We start from the raw sequence: 15,040 nt of genomic DNA, 5'->3' as shown, positions 1-15,040 counted from the left end.
AATGGCAACCAGGGGCTGGGTGGGGAAGGGGAAATTCAGAGTTACTGTTTCATAGATTTCGACTTTCAGACACATGAGACGAGAAAGTTCTGGAGATGTTTTACAACAAGGTAAGTGTACTTAACATTCCCAAACTGTACACTTAAAAACGGGTATGTAGTAAATTTCATGTGGTTTTTACCACAATAAAAAGAAGGTTTTTTTGTTTTGTTTTGTTTTTGTTTTTGTTTTTTTAAGATTTTATTTATTTATTTGCGAGAGAGAGAATGAGAGACAGAGAGCATGAGAGGGAGGAGGGTCAGAGGGAGAAGCAGGCTCCCTGCCGAGCAGGGAGCCCGATGCGGGACTCGATCCCGGGACTCCAGGATCATGACCTGAGCCGAAGGCAGTCGCTCAACCAACTGAGCCACCCAGGCGCCCCTAAAAAGAAGTTTTAAAATCTTAAAAACTGGGGGGAAAAAACAATTTTAAGTACCTATTTTATTCTGCATTCTTGTCTCAGCCATATTGAAGTCTCTGTGAAAAACACAATTTTGCTTTTTTATAATTCTATTTGAGCAAGTTGGACGTTCAATGAGCTCTCCAACCAACCAAATTTCTGTGTTTGGGTACTTTTTTTATTTTGTTTGTGTATGACCTGTGGATTTTCCACTAATGCTGGGATATTGAAGTGTCAGGACTTTTTTCCCCAGCTGCAACTTAAAAAAAAAGGAAAAAGGCAGGGAGGAAGAGAGGGAGGAAGAAGGGAAGGCGAGCAGGGGGAGGGGGAAAGGGAAAAAATTGCATGGAGGAAAAATCTGGAACATTATATCTTAGACTGTTAACAGGGAATAGGACCAGGCGATACCCTCTATCCTGTATCATTTGTATGGTTTACGTTATTTTGTAACGTGAAAAAAAACAAAAACAAAAAACCTGGGGCACCTGGGTGGCTCAGTCAGTTAGGCGTCTGCCTTTGGCTCGGGGGTCCTGGGATGGAGCCCTGCATTGGGCTCCCAGCTCAGAGGGTAGTCTGCTTCTCCCTCTCCCTCTGCCCCTCCTCCTGCTTGTGCTCTGTCTCTCTCAAATAATCTTAAAAAAAAAAAAAACAAAAAAAACCCCTAAAAACATATAAAATGAAACCAATTTTTTAAATATTTAAAAAATATTTTGGTTAAAGAAAGAATCCCGAGGCTTGAAACGAGCCAGCTGGGGGGAGGCTGACTCTGGGGCAGCCTCACTCTGAGGCTCACAGCTGGAACCACGCAGAGCCTAGCTGCCCCAGGCGGGCGCTGAGCTGAGCATTGTAGGCAACAGCTGGAGTGGCTACTTTCAGGAAGGACACGTCAGGTCTGCAGATGGTGGGAGATGCCCCCAGCCCCAAGGGGGTGGGGGTCAGGGGTAGAGGCCTGGGGTCAGGGGTAGAGGCCTCAGAGATGCACAGGGATATGGGGGGCTCTGAACCTCAAAGGAAGAGGTAGGTTTGGTCCTGGCCACACTGGGGAGCCAGTGAAGGTTTCAGAGCAGAGAGGACCATAGTGAGGTCGCTTTAGGAAGTTAGTTTTGGCAGTGAGTGGACCAGTCTCTGCTGGGTCCCATCTGAGGCAGTGAGTTTGTGGGGCTGAGGGCCCCGTGCCTCCTGCCCTCAGCATCTTCCCAAGTCCTACCTTCTGATGCTGAATTGAACTGTCCCAGGGTCCACCCCCAGCAACCAGCGCCCCTCTTTTTTTTTTAAGATTTTATTTTAACAGAGAGAGCACAAGCAAGGGGAGCGGCAGGCAGAGAAAGAGGGAGAAGCAGGCTCCCCACTGAGCAGGGAGCCCAACACAGGGCTCGATCCCAGGACCCCGGGATCATGACCTGAGCCGAAGGCAGACGCTTAACTGACTGGGCCACCCAGGCGCCCCACCAACCCCCCTCTTAATGCCCTCCTATGGCACCTCCCTTCATGCCCACAAATGAGCAGACAAAAGGGGCACAGTGTTCTGGGAGAGAATCTACCTAGAAACCTCTGCCTGCACCCAGATTCCCAGAAGCCTTTGTGTGGGACTGGAAGTGTGCCATATTGCCATCTTACCATTCCCTTGCAGGGCCTTAGGCCCCCCACGTAAGGACTTTGCAAGGAGTCCCTGTCCCTCTGACAGGCCAACCACCACCACCATTACTGTACCTGGTGAGCCCCAGGTCTGGGCCCTGCAACGTCCCGGCCTCCGGTCCATCCTGCTGCCGTCCAAGGGCTGTGACTTAGCCCATCTCGTGCTGATACTCAGGGCCTTTTCCCATCTAGCCCCAAACAGCCTCATTTCCCACTGCTCCCTCTTCTGTGGCCTCGCTGCTGACTTGAGTGAGGCTGTGGGTCCCCCCACCAGGTTATGTTCGGGCCATTCTCCTTCCCTCACCAATTGCACCTAACGCAGCGCAAGACACGTGACGGCATATTGCATGAACCTACACTTGGGCGAGAGACAAAAGCAGGGTGCCCCTCTTGCCTCCCAGCTCTGTGGCCCACCCTCCCAGCTGGCCCTGTGCCCGGGGAGAGCTCCTCTCCCGAGTCCCCGCAGCCCACCCTGGTCTCACACAGCGCCCTTTGTCAGGCCTCCGCTCCCAAGGGCATCTTATCTGCCTAAACAGGTTGTAATCTGCCAGGGTCACGGACCCCCTTCCTCCTGCCAACTGGGAGTAAACAAACCCTTTTGCCTAGAGGGTGGTGGCAGCCCTGTGGAGTCCAGGACTCACCAGGCTCCTCCCAGGGCTGCAGCCGTGCGGCCTCCTCCCCTCTGGGCCCTGCAGGAAATTTCCACTCCCTGCCCTGCGCCCCCAGGCCCTAGAACCAAACTCTGAGACCCCCGCCCCCAGCAGTCTCCCCTTCATCGTGCTGCTCTGGCTTCCTCCCTCCAGTCCCCTGAAGCTGCTTTCGCGACAGCGCTATCATGCCCCCTCCCCCTTCTCCCTGCCAGAAGCACTGACCCCGAACTTCTGCAGGCCTCCTCCTCCTCCTTCAGGCCTCAGAAGAATGTCACCTCTACAAAGTGCCCTGTGTCATTGTCCCGCAGTGCTTAGCACCCTCCAGAGCCTGTCTGGGACAGAACTGCCACAGGGCCCCTCCCCTTCCTAGAACTCCCTAGAACCTGGAGAACAGTGCCTGGACCTGTCTCACCCATGAGTGAACCAGGGCTCTGAGAGGTGAAGTGACTTGCCTGAGACACAGGAACGGGGGAGGAGGGACTGGAAAAGCCAGGTGGGCTTGGTTCTGGGAACCCCACACACCTCTGGAGCTGCAAGGCCTCCACCCAAGCTGCAAAATACATGACTCACTGGCCGGCTGCAAAAGCTGGCCATCCTGTGTGTGAGCTCCGAGCCTGGAGGGTGTGGGCACTGTCCTGAGGAAGCCCACAGCAGGACCAGAGAGAGCCAAGCTGGATCCAAGAGACACAGGAAACAGAACCAGAGCTTAGGTGCATTTATTCCTGTACAAATCGTTACAAAACCAAGTGTGGGGTAGTCGCCGGCTCCCAGCCCCCACCCCAATGTGCAAAGGCTTGCTGCTGACCTCTTCCTCCTCCACCTGACCCCTCCGGTTCCACAGCCTCCTCCAGGAAGCCCTCCAGTCTTCCCTTCCAGGCTCTGGAAGAGCAGGGGCAAGCCCACCCCACTGAGGTCCAGCAAAAAAGTGCCTGATGTAGAGTGAGGGGGCAGGACCCAGGCGACGTGGCTCCTGGTCCCCTGAGAGCCTTCCCAGGCCCAGCTGAGGGGAGACCCTTGGACGACTCCAGCAGCTGCAGACAAAGGGACTGCATGAAACCCCAGTGTGGCTGGGATTCCCCTTTCTCAGCCCCAAAGGCTACTCCAACAGGTGGAAAGCCTCACTGCTGGATGGCAGAAAAGGGAGCCTGGCTCTTTAAGAGCCAAACTAATGGCAGCTGAGTGGAGGGACTAAGAAAACAGCTGAAGGTTTGTCCCTTTCCTATTAGACTCCCCCCCAAACCCTGTGGGAGTTTACGCAAAAATACCCTAAGTTTCCAGGAGGAGGTGAGGAAGGGGACTCTAGACTCCCAGGGAGTTGAGCCCCCCAGCAAGGGGTGGTGGCTGGAGGGGTCCAGTCTTAGGGAAGACAGACCCAAGGAGGTCAGTGGGGAAATTAGGAGGGGGCCTCAGACTCCACGTTAGAACCTGACACAGGCAGGATGGCGACCAGAGAGGGGGCAAGGGTTTTGTCCAAAGCCACTCAGGGCAGAGCCAAGACCCGGATGCTGGCTCCCACCTCTAGGAGCCACCGCCCCCCCCAAGCGCCCCACAAATGCCCTGGCCTGGCCTCCGGACACAGCTCCCACTCCCGTGCAACCCTCTCTTTCTGGCTCTGGGAAGTGAGGGAGCAGCACAGAGCTCCCAGCTCCGGACAGGACCCCCTTGTCCCAGCCAACAGGGAATGTTGGGGGGGTCCATCCTGGGGCTCTGAACCAAGGCCTCGTGGGAAAGCACATGTCCTTAGCCTCAGATAACTTCAGAAATACCCTGATTGACTATGCTCAGACCCTGACTGGACAAGAAATACCTCCAACACCCCTGATTAACCACATAGCTGAAATCCCTGATTGGTCAAGAGATACCCCCAGGCCCACACTGGCTGGAGGATACAAGGCCCTGATTGGCCCGAAGACACTCCGGCCAGCCTTGATTGGCCAGGAGATGGCCCTTGGTTGAGTGGCTGGGAGGAGAGCGGCCTCTGGCGCGCCCCCGTGAGAGGTCCACAGGCAGGGCGGCCTAGGCCCAGGAGGGGTGGGAGAAGGTGATTCCATACAGCTGGGCCCAGGAGGAGAAGACCCTCTTCTCGGTGATGAAGCGGTGGTGGTTGCCCTTGCGGCTGTGCTCATTCTGGATGTAGGTGACACACTCGTCTGGCCCCTTGGGCTCATAGTAGTGGTAGGGCATGCGCTGGCGGCGGGGCCGCTGGCTGGGGCAGAGCAGATGGGAGCGGTCAGGGCAGGGGGAGGCACCAGTGGGGCCCTTGCGCTCCCCGGCTCCTGACTTGCTAGAGGACTTCAGTGGGGGAAATCCCTGCCCCTCCCAGAGCCTCAGTTTCCCCATCTGTAAAATGGATGTAGGGTGGACTAGATTTATGACCACCCAACTTTTTTTTTTTCTTTTAATATGATTGAAACTTTTCCTTTCCTTAAGAGGGTGGTGGTGTAGGGTAGCGGTAAGAAGTAAGGGCTCTGGAGCCTGGCCCCAGTGCTTACTGTTTGTGGGACCTTAGGCCACTCACAAAACGTCTTCCTCAGTTTTTCTCATCTCCGGAACAGAAAGAATAAGGCAACTGTCCATTAGGGTTCCTGTGAGGAGTAAATGACCTAACAAATGTAGCCAGGCCTGGAACATGGTCAGTACTCGGTGAAGAATAGCTGTCACCTAGCGGGCTTGTTGTATAATATTATTAATGATAGTGATTATTAATATACGAACTCTGGACTCTGGCTGAGTTGAGGGGAGGCCCCTGAGATAGGTAGCCCCACGAAGCCTAGATCTCCACAGAGCAGTTTGAATACCATTAAATAGAGGCCCTCAAAGGCACCCCCCAGCCAAAGTTTCCGGGGTTCCATCCTGCAGCCAGTGACTGGGTGTTGTTGGGAGGGGGGGCTCACCTGCAGTAGTCGGGGGGGACCATGCCATAGACGTGCACGTGGTCACACAACTCTACTGCAATCACCATGGTGAACCAGCCGGTGCTCAACCACGAATGGGACTTTTCCCTGGGGGCAGAGAGGGGGCATGATGAAGGGGCATGCAGATGGGAAGGAATGGTCAACCCCACCTGGAGCTTCCCAGAAGTCCTCCCACGCCCCCTCTATTGGGGCCCTCTCCCCACTTCGGTGACCCCCTAGTCCAGCCCCACTGTGGGAGCATGTACATGCTGGCAGAGGGGTGGTCTGGGCAGAGATGCGGGGTGTGGGGAGAGCTCCTTTGAAAGAACAGCACATGCTGGGAATCAACTCCTGGGGAGATTAGTCACAGTAGGGCAGGTTGCAAGTGACCATGAACTTACTAGACTCATGGTCTTGCTTGACGGAGCTTGCTAGAAGCCGCTGTGCCCACACTAGAAGCAAACGCCTAACGGGAGCCTCATCAGAGAAGGCCACGCTGTGACCACAGGTTCAGAGCAGGGCATGGAAAGGAGCCAAGGGCCTAGAACGGAGCTGCCCACTAGAGCAGCCAGGAGCCACATGTGAGCACATGTGGGCACATGACGTGTGGCTGAAATGTGCTATCAGTATAAATATGAACAGGATGCTTTAGTATGAAAGAACGAACACAGAAAATGTCACTGGTAGTTTTTGACTATATGTTGAACTGAAAATAGTTTGGATATATTTGATTGAAGGTGGTTCTTTGGGAAGTTTAAAAAGAAAATAAACCTCTCGCGAGACTGACAAAGAGAGAAAAGACACAAGTTACCGATATCAAGAATAAAACAGAGGATATCATCACAGACCCCGTAGACATGGGAAGGGCAATAAGCAAACCATAAACAATTACATACACAAATTTCCCAACTTAGATGAAGTAGGCCAATTTCTTGAAAATCAGAAACTACCAAAACTCAGCCAAGATGAAACAGATTAACCTGAGTATGTGTGACTATTAAGAAATTGAATTCATCGTTCAAAACCTTCGAAAAAAAACTCTCCAGGCCTAGACAGTTTCACTGGCAAATTCTACCCAACATTTAAAGAAGAAATAACACCAATTCTACACATTTTCTGAGGCCAGCATTACCCATAAGACCAAAGTCAGGTAAAGACAGTGCAAAAACAAAACTATAGATCGATATCTCTCATGAACACAGACACAAAAATCTCAACAAAATACTAGCACATCATATCCAGCAATATATAAAAATAATACACCACAACCAAGTGAGGTGCTGTATTATTGGTGGTGTAACAACCAGTTTATTCCAGAAAAGCAAGTCTGATTCAATATTCAAAAATCAATCAATATTCAAAAATATATATGGTAGTATAATCCACCATAGTAATAGCCTTAAGGAAAACCACATGATCATATCAATTGAGGCAAAAAGAACACGTGATAAAACTCAATATCCAATAATGATGAAAACTCTTAGCAAATTAGAGAAGGGAACTTCTTCAACCTGATAAAGGACAGCTAAAAACTCTACAGCTAACATCTTATTCAATGATGAAAGACCAAATGCTTTCCCACTAAGACTGGGACCAAGGCTACTCTCCCCACTCCCCACACAACTTGACCTTGTATCAAAAGTCCTGGCCAGTGTAATAAGGCAAGAAAAAGAAATAAGATGTATACCCATTGGAAAGGAAGAAATAAAACTGTTCTGAATTACATGTCCTTGCAACATGACTACGTGTAAAGAAAATCCCAATGAACCTAGAAAAATCTCCCAGAACCAATAAGTAAGTTTAGCAGGATCATAGGATGTAAAGTCAATACACAAAAATCAATCGTATTTCTGTATACTAGCAATGAATAATTAGGAACCCCTAAAATTTTAAATATAATTTGTAATAGCTCCCTCAAATCTTAAATATTTAGGGATAAATCAAACAAAGTAAAGGATCTCTATGCTGGATGTATTGGGTTACATAAAATATATTAAAATTAATTTTACCTGTTTCTTTTTACTTTTTTAATTTGGCTACTATAAAAATTTAAATTACATATATGGCTTGCATTCTATTTCTATTGGATAGCAGAGGCCTAGCTGCTTTGGGGAGATCAGCCAGAAAAGGACATGCTGGGAAAGATGTATCCTTAGGCTAGAGCATGCTGGGAGCAACTACTTGCCTAAAGCAAGACATGCTGGGTACAGTGAATACCTGCCACGAGCTGTGGGGAGCTCTCCTAGAAAGATGCTAGGCATGTGCCACCTTAGAGCAGAGCATGCTAGGAGCCCTGTTCCCTCAGAGCAATGCATGCTGGGAGGAAGCCCTCCTGGGGAGACAACACAATGCAGAGCATGTTGGAAGTGACTCCTGCTAGGGGCTGGACATGAAGAAAATTCCCGAGGAAAACCTAACCAGAGGGTGGCAGGAAGTGACCACGCCCTGAGAACAGTGCATGCTAGGAATAACACGCCCTCTGGGCAGAGAATGCTGAGGGAGAGCACAGGGCTGGCCAGAGGGGGCAGGCAGGAGGCTGGTACCTGTCCTTGCCCGTCTCACCCCGGAAGAGGTCGTCAAATTGGCGCATGCGGCCGGGAGAGACGGCATAGGCCTCCATGTTGGGGAACACCAAGCCTGCCCGCTGGATGACACGCACAAGGCTGCCCTGGGGCTTCTGCATCTTGTTCGGCGGCCCCCAGAAGATGAACACGGTTTCAGGGGTCCGGTTGACGAACTCCTGGGGCCTCCGCAGCACACGGAATATGCTGGAATGGGCTACCACACGGAAGGTGGTCTTGTTGCCTACGTCGGCTGAGTAGCCCGTGGTGGGCGCGTCGTTCATGCGGATTGTGCACTCGGCTCGTTCAATCTCGGGGCCCAGCTTGGTTCCCAGCAGGTGGCTAGAGCTGGTGACAATCACACACTGGTGGCACCGGGAGGGCAGTGTCTGGGAGGGGGCAAGGAAAATCAACACTGTCTGTCACATCCACTCAGTGCCAGGCCCTATGCTCTGTACATCCAGGCCTCTAGGAGGCAGGAATTATTTTGCTCATTTTATTTTATTTCTATTCATTTATTCATTTATTTATTCAGAGAGCGCGGGGTGGGGGGGTAGGGCAGAGGAGAGGGAAAGGGAGAGAAAGAATATTAAGCAGGCTCCACGCCAAGCGCGGAGCCCAATATCGGGCTTGAGATCATGACCTGAGCTGAAATCAAGAGTTGACCGCCCAACTGAATGAGCCACCCAGGTGCCCCTATTTTGCCTTTTTTTTTTTAATTTTAATTATTTATTTGACACAGAGAGTGAGAGAGCACAAGCAGGGGGAACAGTAGACGGAGAGGGAGAAGCAGGCTCTCCGCCAAGCAGGGAGCCCAAAGCGGGGCTTGATCCCAAGACCCTGGGATCATGACCTGAGCCAAAGGCAGATGCTTAACCATCTGAGCCACCCAGGTGCCCCTATTTTGCCCATTTTAAAGACAGGGAAACTAAAGGCTATTCACTTGATATTCAACAAATATTACAGCAAGCTGGCTAATGGCCAAATACCAGGGACAGAGCAATGAATAAAAGGGACCCCACTCCTGCCTTCAAGAGGTTCACGGTCAGAGAGACAGACAGTAAACAAATAAAAGACAAACTAATGATAGGTGGTGAGTAAAACATGCTACAAAGACAATACAATAGGGGCAAGGGATCAAGAGGGACAGGAGTGGGGACTACTCTAGAAAGATCACTGGGCGGGGGGGGCTCTCGGAGTTGAGACCTGGAGGATGAAAAGGAACCACGTAGGAAAGTACTCAAGGCAGGAGGAACAAGCAAGACCAGAGGTTCTGAAGTGCAAATGACCACAGTGTGTTGAGAAGCAAAAGAAGGCCACTCGGCTAGGGCAGACTGAAGGAACAGGAGGACAGGACAGTCATGCAGGGATGTCCCCAAAGTCACACAGCAGAGGAGTGCAGTGTTTGGGTAGGAACCCAGGTCTATATGGCCACAGAGCCCCAGCCTTAGTCCAGTTCCCCTAAGAAGGCATCCTTCCCAGGGCACCCCTGACATTTCCACACTACCCACAAACAAGACACCACCTTGTCAGTCAGGAAAGGGTGTGGAAGCCCCCTCTGGGCCTCTGGGCCTCTGGGCCCCACTGTTCCCCAATGGTGAATGAGTTGGAACCACATGTTCTCTGGGGCCTATTTTCTGCCCACAGAATCCTGTTCACCCTTTAAGCCTAAGCTCAGGTTCTACCTCCTCCAGGCAGTCTTCCCTGAGCCCTTACTCCAAAATCCAATAACAGGTCCCATGGACCTCAACTGATGACTTTTCCAGCTTCCTTGGGCTCTCCTGGCTTCCCCTGTCCAGCTGGAAGCAGCCACAAGCCCAGCGCTGCCTCATTCCCTGCTGTGTCACCCACACTCAAGCTCTTCCACTTTTCCCAGGTTCCATTATTTTTATTTTAAGAGTTCTTAGGGTCTCGATTAGGTGCTGATCTATGGGCCCTTTCCCAGTAAGGGTGTATTCAGATCCTGAGAGACTTAGGAGGATTTGTGAGGGAGGAGAGGAAGACAGGCAGGATCGGGAGACCTCCTCCTCCTGGAAGGTGTCCATATTCTAGGCCATTGATTATCTCCCTGGCATTCTGGAAAACATTTAGGGTTTAGAGGATTATAGGGTGAACCCCAAAAACACAACCTGAGTCTCATGGCTACCCAAGGCAAACAGAAGCCCTGGGAATAACGTTTGGCTTCTCTACACTCTGAGGGGGGTTGGGGCAATACCCTGGCTCCTCCCCTCCCTTGCTGTGTGGCTTTGGATAAGTGACTTTACCTCTCTGAGTCTTGGTTTCCCCATCTCTTCAAAGGGGCTAACAATGCTGACCTCACAGGGTTAGTATGATGATTACTGCTAATCACAGTGCCCAGCACACACAGCAGGCAACTGACAAAGGACAGCCATTATTATGACTGTTTTTGTATTGTCAAGTACTCGAGTGCTCAGCTCCCAAACCCTGTGTGGACTCCCCGGCAGAGACAGAGATCAGTGAAGACCAGAGACACCTCTCCTTAGGGATTCTGACTCAGGAGGCAGTAGGACATCAGCGCTAAAAATGGGACCTTGAAGAAAACAGAGGCCCAGAGAGAGACAAGGCACCTGTCGGAGGTCACACAGCCAACAGGGGGCTGAAGGCACTGGAACCAGGGCCTTGACTGCTGGGGTCCCCCCCTTTCCTTTAGAAAGAATGGAAGTAGCAGAGAGAAGAGGTCGAGGAGGTGGGAACAGAGACGGTGGGCAGTGGGGAAGATGAGCCGTCAGCCCGGTCTTGGAGAGCTCCCCAAAGCGGTCACGCTACCTTGTTGCCAAGAATTGGGACGTACGCGTCAGTGATGCTCCACTTCTTGAGGTTGACCGGCCTGCGGGTGCGGCCCCGCAGGGAGCCATAATGGAAGACATCATTGGCACTGTTGGAGCTGTAGAGGATGAGGATGGTGATGAGGGCGAAGAGAACCACGAACACTGCTGAGCGCTGCTCCTGGAGAGGGGAGAGGCTGGTGAGTGCCCAGCCACCCTACAGGCCCCCACCTCAGGTCCTTGCCACCTGCCATGCCCGGCTCATTCCTGCTCGTCATTCCAGACGGGTCCGGGCACCAGCCCCTCCGGCCCCCTGAGCACCCCCATCCCAGCACCAGTCACACTGCATTCAAACTGCCGTCCCCCCTAGTTAGACCATGAGCTCTGAGGGCTGGGACCGAGGCAGCTCAGGAAAACGTGAATGAATGGATCACTCTGACACTGTCAGAGTGATGCTCAGAACATTCTGTCGTCTTTGACTCTGACCACTGCCCCTCCCCCCCGCCCTTCCCAGTCACCTTCTCAGCCAATCCTTTACCACAGATGGATCAGTCAAACCTAGGAGGACAGAGGTAGACCTAGCCCAGAGAGAGATAGGAACTCGCCCAAAGCCAGAGATCAGTGGCCACAGCAGAGCTCAAGCCAGGGCCTCTCAGGCATCAGGCACTTCTTGGTAGGAAGAGACACTGGTAGTGACCTGGGTCTGAGGCAGGTCCAAAGAGCCCATTTTGCTGAGGAAGTAAAAAGCTGAGATGGGGACAAGAAATGAAAGGGGACTTACTTTGTTGCTACTCATCTCTCTCCGGCGTCTGCTGAGGGGCAGGGGCCGGCGTCCTGCAGGTGGCCCAGGGGGCAGGGATGTGGGGTCACACCTGCAAGTCACAGAAAGGTTATGGCTTGGGCACTCTCCCCTAATACAGCTGATCAAAGGCTACACCCTCCCCACACAACCAGCTCTCCTACCCACCCGTGACTTCAAGGCTCAGGGCCATATCCATTTTGCAGAGGGAGATACTGAGGCCCAGAAAGGGCAGGAACCTGCCTGAGGTCACACAGCCAGGTGGTGGCAGAGCCCTGTCTCCTTGCCCCTGGCTCTCTCCCACTCTGCTCTCTGAGCAGGGACCTCCCCACACCTTAGCTCTCCTAGAGGGCTGGCAGGCCTTAAAGCTGGCTCCCCAGCTGGGGGGCTTGTCCACCGCCCACACACACTCCCAAACTCTGACTTAGGTCCCTGTGGCCTTGGAATAAAGCAATATTCCTTCTAGGTCCCCAAACTCCTCTGCACAGGCACCCTTCCAGATCTTGCACAAACTGTCCCCTGTATCTAGAACACCCTGCCCTCTTGCACCCTGCTCATGCCCTCTCATCCTCCAAGCCTGGAGTAGGCCAGCAACTTCCTGTGTGTCACCTCCCGGCTAGGCTGAGAGCTCTCAGATCCTCACTCACATTCTCCGCTGTGCCTCCGAAGCCACGCAAATGGGTGCAGGAGGTTCGCTGAATGACTTCGTTAATTAACAATAAGATCTTCGGCGATTAAGGGCAGACTCACCAATGGGCTATAATCAGAGCCCCACCCTGAGAGTGGGGGTAGGGGGGGTCTCCAGTAACATTGCAGCCCAGGACAGACCTTCCTTCCTGCCCATCTGCCCTTAGCGGCCGTGGCTGTGAGGGGACATCCTCACAGGTCCTAGCTCCCTCCAGACCTCAATTTCCCCACCTGTTAAAAGGGAGTAAGTACTTGCATCCAGCCACCTCCACCAGATTCAAGGCCAAAGGGAGAGTGTGCAGAAACGGGTGCCCTGGGCTCCCCCAGCTCGGTCCTCCCCTCCAGGGGCCTCCCAGCTCCCGCCGCTATCCCCGCCCCCTGACCTGGCCGCTGTTTACTCCCGCACTGCCACCAGGAATAGCCACAGAACCTCAGGCCAAAGGAGGCTCCCCCCAATACCGCTCCTGATTGGTTGGGCTCCGACTCCGCCCACTGACCAACCCCGCCCCTTCTCCGCGGGAGCCCCCCTGCTCCCAAGCCGGGTCTCAGATTTCTCCCGAGCGGGAGGGCCAGTCAGGGAGCTCTCAGGACTCTCATTGGGTCCAATGCCCGCGATACAGATCAGGAAACTGAGGCTCATTAGAAGACAAAAGCAGCTTGTCTTTGGACTCACAGCCCGTTAGGGCGCAAGACAGGAGTCCAGAATCCCTGCGTCGCTCCCACCAGCACTGACCCTCTGGCAGTCCAGGCCCTCACGGTCTGGGCGGAACCTCTCCTCACTACCGTTTCCTTCTTATGCCCCACCCCCACCCCCCACCCCCGCTCCAGACACACCAGGGCACTCCAGTTCCCAGGCTCACCCCCTACATTGCCTGAGCAGTGCCCTCAACCAGGTCCACCGACCCCCTGGTCAGCTCCGTCACAATCCTGCTCTGATAAGGCCACGGTCATACAGCATCTCAGGTGCCAGTGTGAATCCCAGTTCCACCACTTACTGGCTGAGGGGCCTCGGGCAAGCCATGGGACCTCTCTGAGCCTCAGTTTCCTCATCTCTGAAATGGTAATAATAAGAGTAGGTAACTTACGGGGTTGTTGAAAGGATTCGAGCAGATGTGGCAAGGGAATCACGGGGCTTGAAAGTGCTCGGTCAGTGCCTGTCAGTAGCTGCTAGTCTTGTGGTTATTCATTGTTGGAAGCCTTCCTCACCTCGAGCTTGTGAATGAAACACTGCCCCTTCTCGGACACCTAACCTAGTCACTTCCCTCTAATATCGAGGAAGGTGTGCAGGAAGCCACACTACGCATCATCCACTCACCCCATCCTCCTGGCAACGCTGCAAGGGAAGGGCTCTCATTCCCCATTTCACAGATAAGGAGACTGAGGTTCAGAGAGGCAGAGCTGCCCAGAGTCTGCTAGGGAGCCTTGTTTACAGGCTTGTTGGCAGGGAGCAGCCCGGCGCTGATCCTGCCAGGATCTCTTTCCAGGATCTCCCTGGGCTGGAATAGGCCAGAGGCCACCAAGTTTGTGCTCAGCACCCGGCCTAGCACTGGGGAGCAGGCCTGCTGGGGAGCGACTTGCTCAGGCTGGGGAGGCGGCAGCTCAGAGCGCTGGGCCAGGAGCCTGTCCTCAGCCCCGAGGCTGGCAGTGCAGGAGGGCTCAGTCCGTGGGCTAAGGGTGGGGGCCACACCCTGCCCTCTGTTTGGGGGCTTTGCCTCTCTCAGCCGGGGGAGTCCTCCTGCAGGGTCGAGACGCCCCCACAAGCCGCGTGGGAGGAGGGCTCCGGGGAGAAGGGGGGGCTCCTAATGTCTACATGGGGGGTCGCTGAGCCCGTGGGTCCACTGGTGGGGGGCGACTCACCCTCTCCTCTTGCGCTGACCCCCTCCCCAATTCCCGCACTCCGGGCGGTCCAGAGCCCTAGCCCCAGCTGGGAAGAGGAGGGAGGCAGGACGGCGGCAGGTCCCCGAGCTCTAATAGGGTAGTCAGCGGCAGGGGCCCCGCGAACCCTGCGACAGCCCTTGGTCGCGAGGACCGGGATCTCCAGGCGCGGCTGCCGAGAGTGGGTCCAGGGGAGCCCTGGGGCCCCGCATCTTTCCCTTGACCGGGGGCTCGCGGCCCCTGCCCCGGGGCGCAGGCAGCGCCCCCCTCCCGCTGCCCGCCCCCGCGCGGCGCCCGCTCACCTCCCCCGGGGAGCGCCCGGCCCCCCGCGGCCCCCGAGCCCCCTCACATGGCGCCGGGAGCCGAGAGCCGGGGTCCGCGCTGCTCCGGCCGCCCAGGCCCCGCCGCAGCCCCCGCCCGCCGGGTCCTAGCGCCGCCGCCGCCGCCGCCGCCGCTCGGGCCCAGGCCAGGGAGGCGGGCGGAGCCTGGAGGGGCCGCGGGTGGCTCCGCCCCGGGGCGGTGCCGGGGGGAAGGGTGAGGGGCGGGTGACCCCGAGCCCTGACTGCACTAGCGCGTCGCTTGCTCCTCTGGGCAGTCGGTAGTGGCAATGAAAAAAAATCACAACAGCCTTCCGGAGCCCTTCAGTGTGAGTCGGACCCGCTTCTATCTCGCTTCATTGCCTCCACGACCCGGATGGGGAAACTGAGTCCCGGG

General features: G+C 54.5%; 1 protein-coding gene across 8 annotated transcripts; it reads right to left on the bottom strand.

The window, feature by feature from the left end:
* Positions 1-3,423: 3,423 nt before the first annotated feature.
* Positions 3,424-14,748, bottom strand: ST6GALNAC6 (ST6 N-acetylgalactosaminide alpha-2,6-sialyltransferase 6). Of its 8 annotated transcripts, XM_035015737.1 has the most exons (7): positions 14,629-14,748; positions 13,447-13,503; positions 11,747-11,837; positions 10,967-11,146; positions 8,162-8,568; positions 5,619-5,726; positions 4,642-4,930 (listed from the first exon to the last, which is right to left on the bottom strand). In XM_035015737.1, the coding sequence occupies exons 2-7, from the start codon at positions 13,470-13,472 to the stop codon at positions 4,741-4,743; spliced, it is 1,002 nt and encodes a 333-aa protein (XP_034871628.1). In that variant the 5' UTR covers positions 13,473-13,503; positions 14,629-14,748; the 3' UTR covers positions 4,642-4,740. The 8 variants fall into 8 exon arrangements, with proteins under 8 accessions (XP_034871624.1, XP_034871623.1, XP_034871625.1 ...); XM_035015733.1 differs by lacking the exon at positions 13,447-13,503 and having other exon boundaries at positions 3,424-4,926; XM_035015732.1 differs by lacking the exon at positions 13,447-13,503 and having other exon boundaries at positions 3,424-4,926; positions 14,676-14,729.
* Between the last annotated feature and the right edge of the window lie 292 nt (positions 14,749-15,040).

Source organism: Mirounga leonina, unplaced genomic scaffold (assembly GCF_011800145.1).
Source record: "Mirounga leonina isolate KUSES-001 unplaced genomic scaffold, KU_Mleo_1.0 Mir_170, whole genome shotgun sequence".
Lineage (NCBI taxonomy): Eukaryota > Metazoa > Chordata > Mammalia > Carnivora > Phocidae > Mirounga > Mirounga leonina.
Note: the sequence above shows the minus strand (reverse complement) of the source record. Positions and strands in the feature narration are given on the sequence as shown.

What these genes read in the sequence shown, in the direction of transcription:
- ST6GALNAC6 (XM_035015732.1), bottom strand. An exon ending in GAGAGATGAGTAGCAACAAA is followed by an intron (nt 11,147 to 11,746) that starts GTAAGTCCCCTT and finishes TCCCCTCTCCAG; the next exon opens with GAGCAGCGCTCAGCAGTGTT. An exon ending in TCCCAATTCTTGGCAACAAG is followed by an intron (nt 8,569 to 10,966) that starts GTAGCGTGACCG and finishes GCCCCCTCCCAG; the next exon opens with ACACTGCCCTCCCGGTGCCA.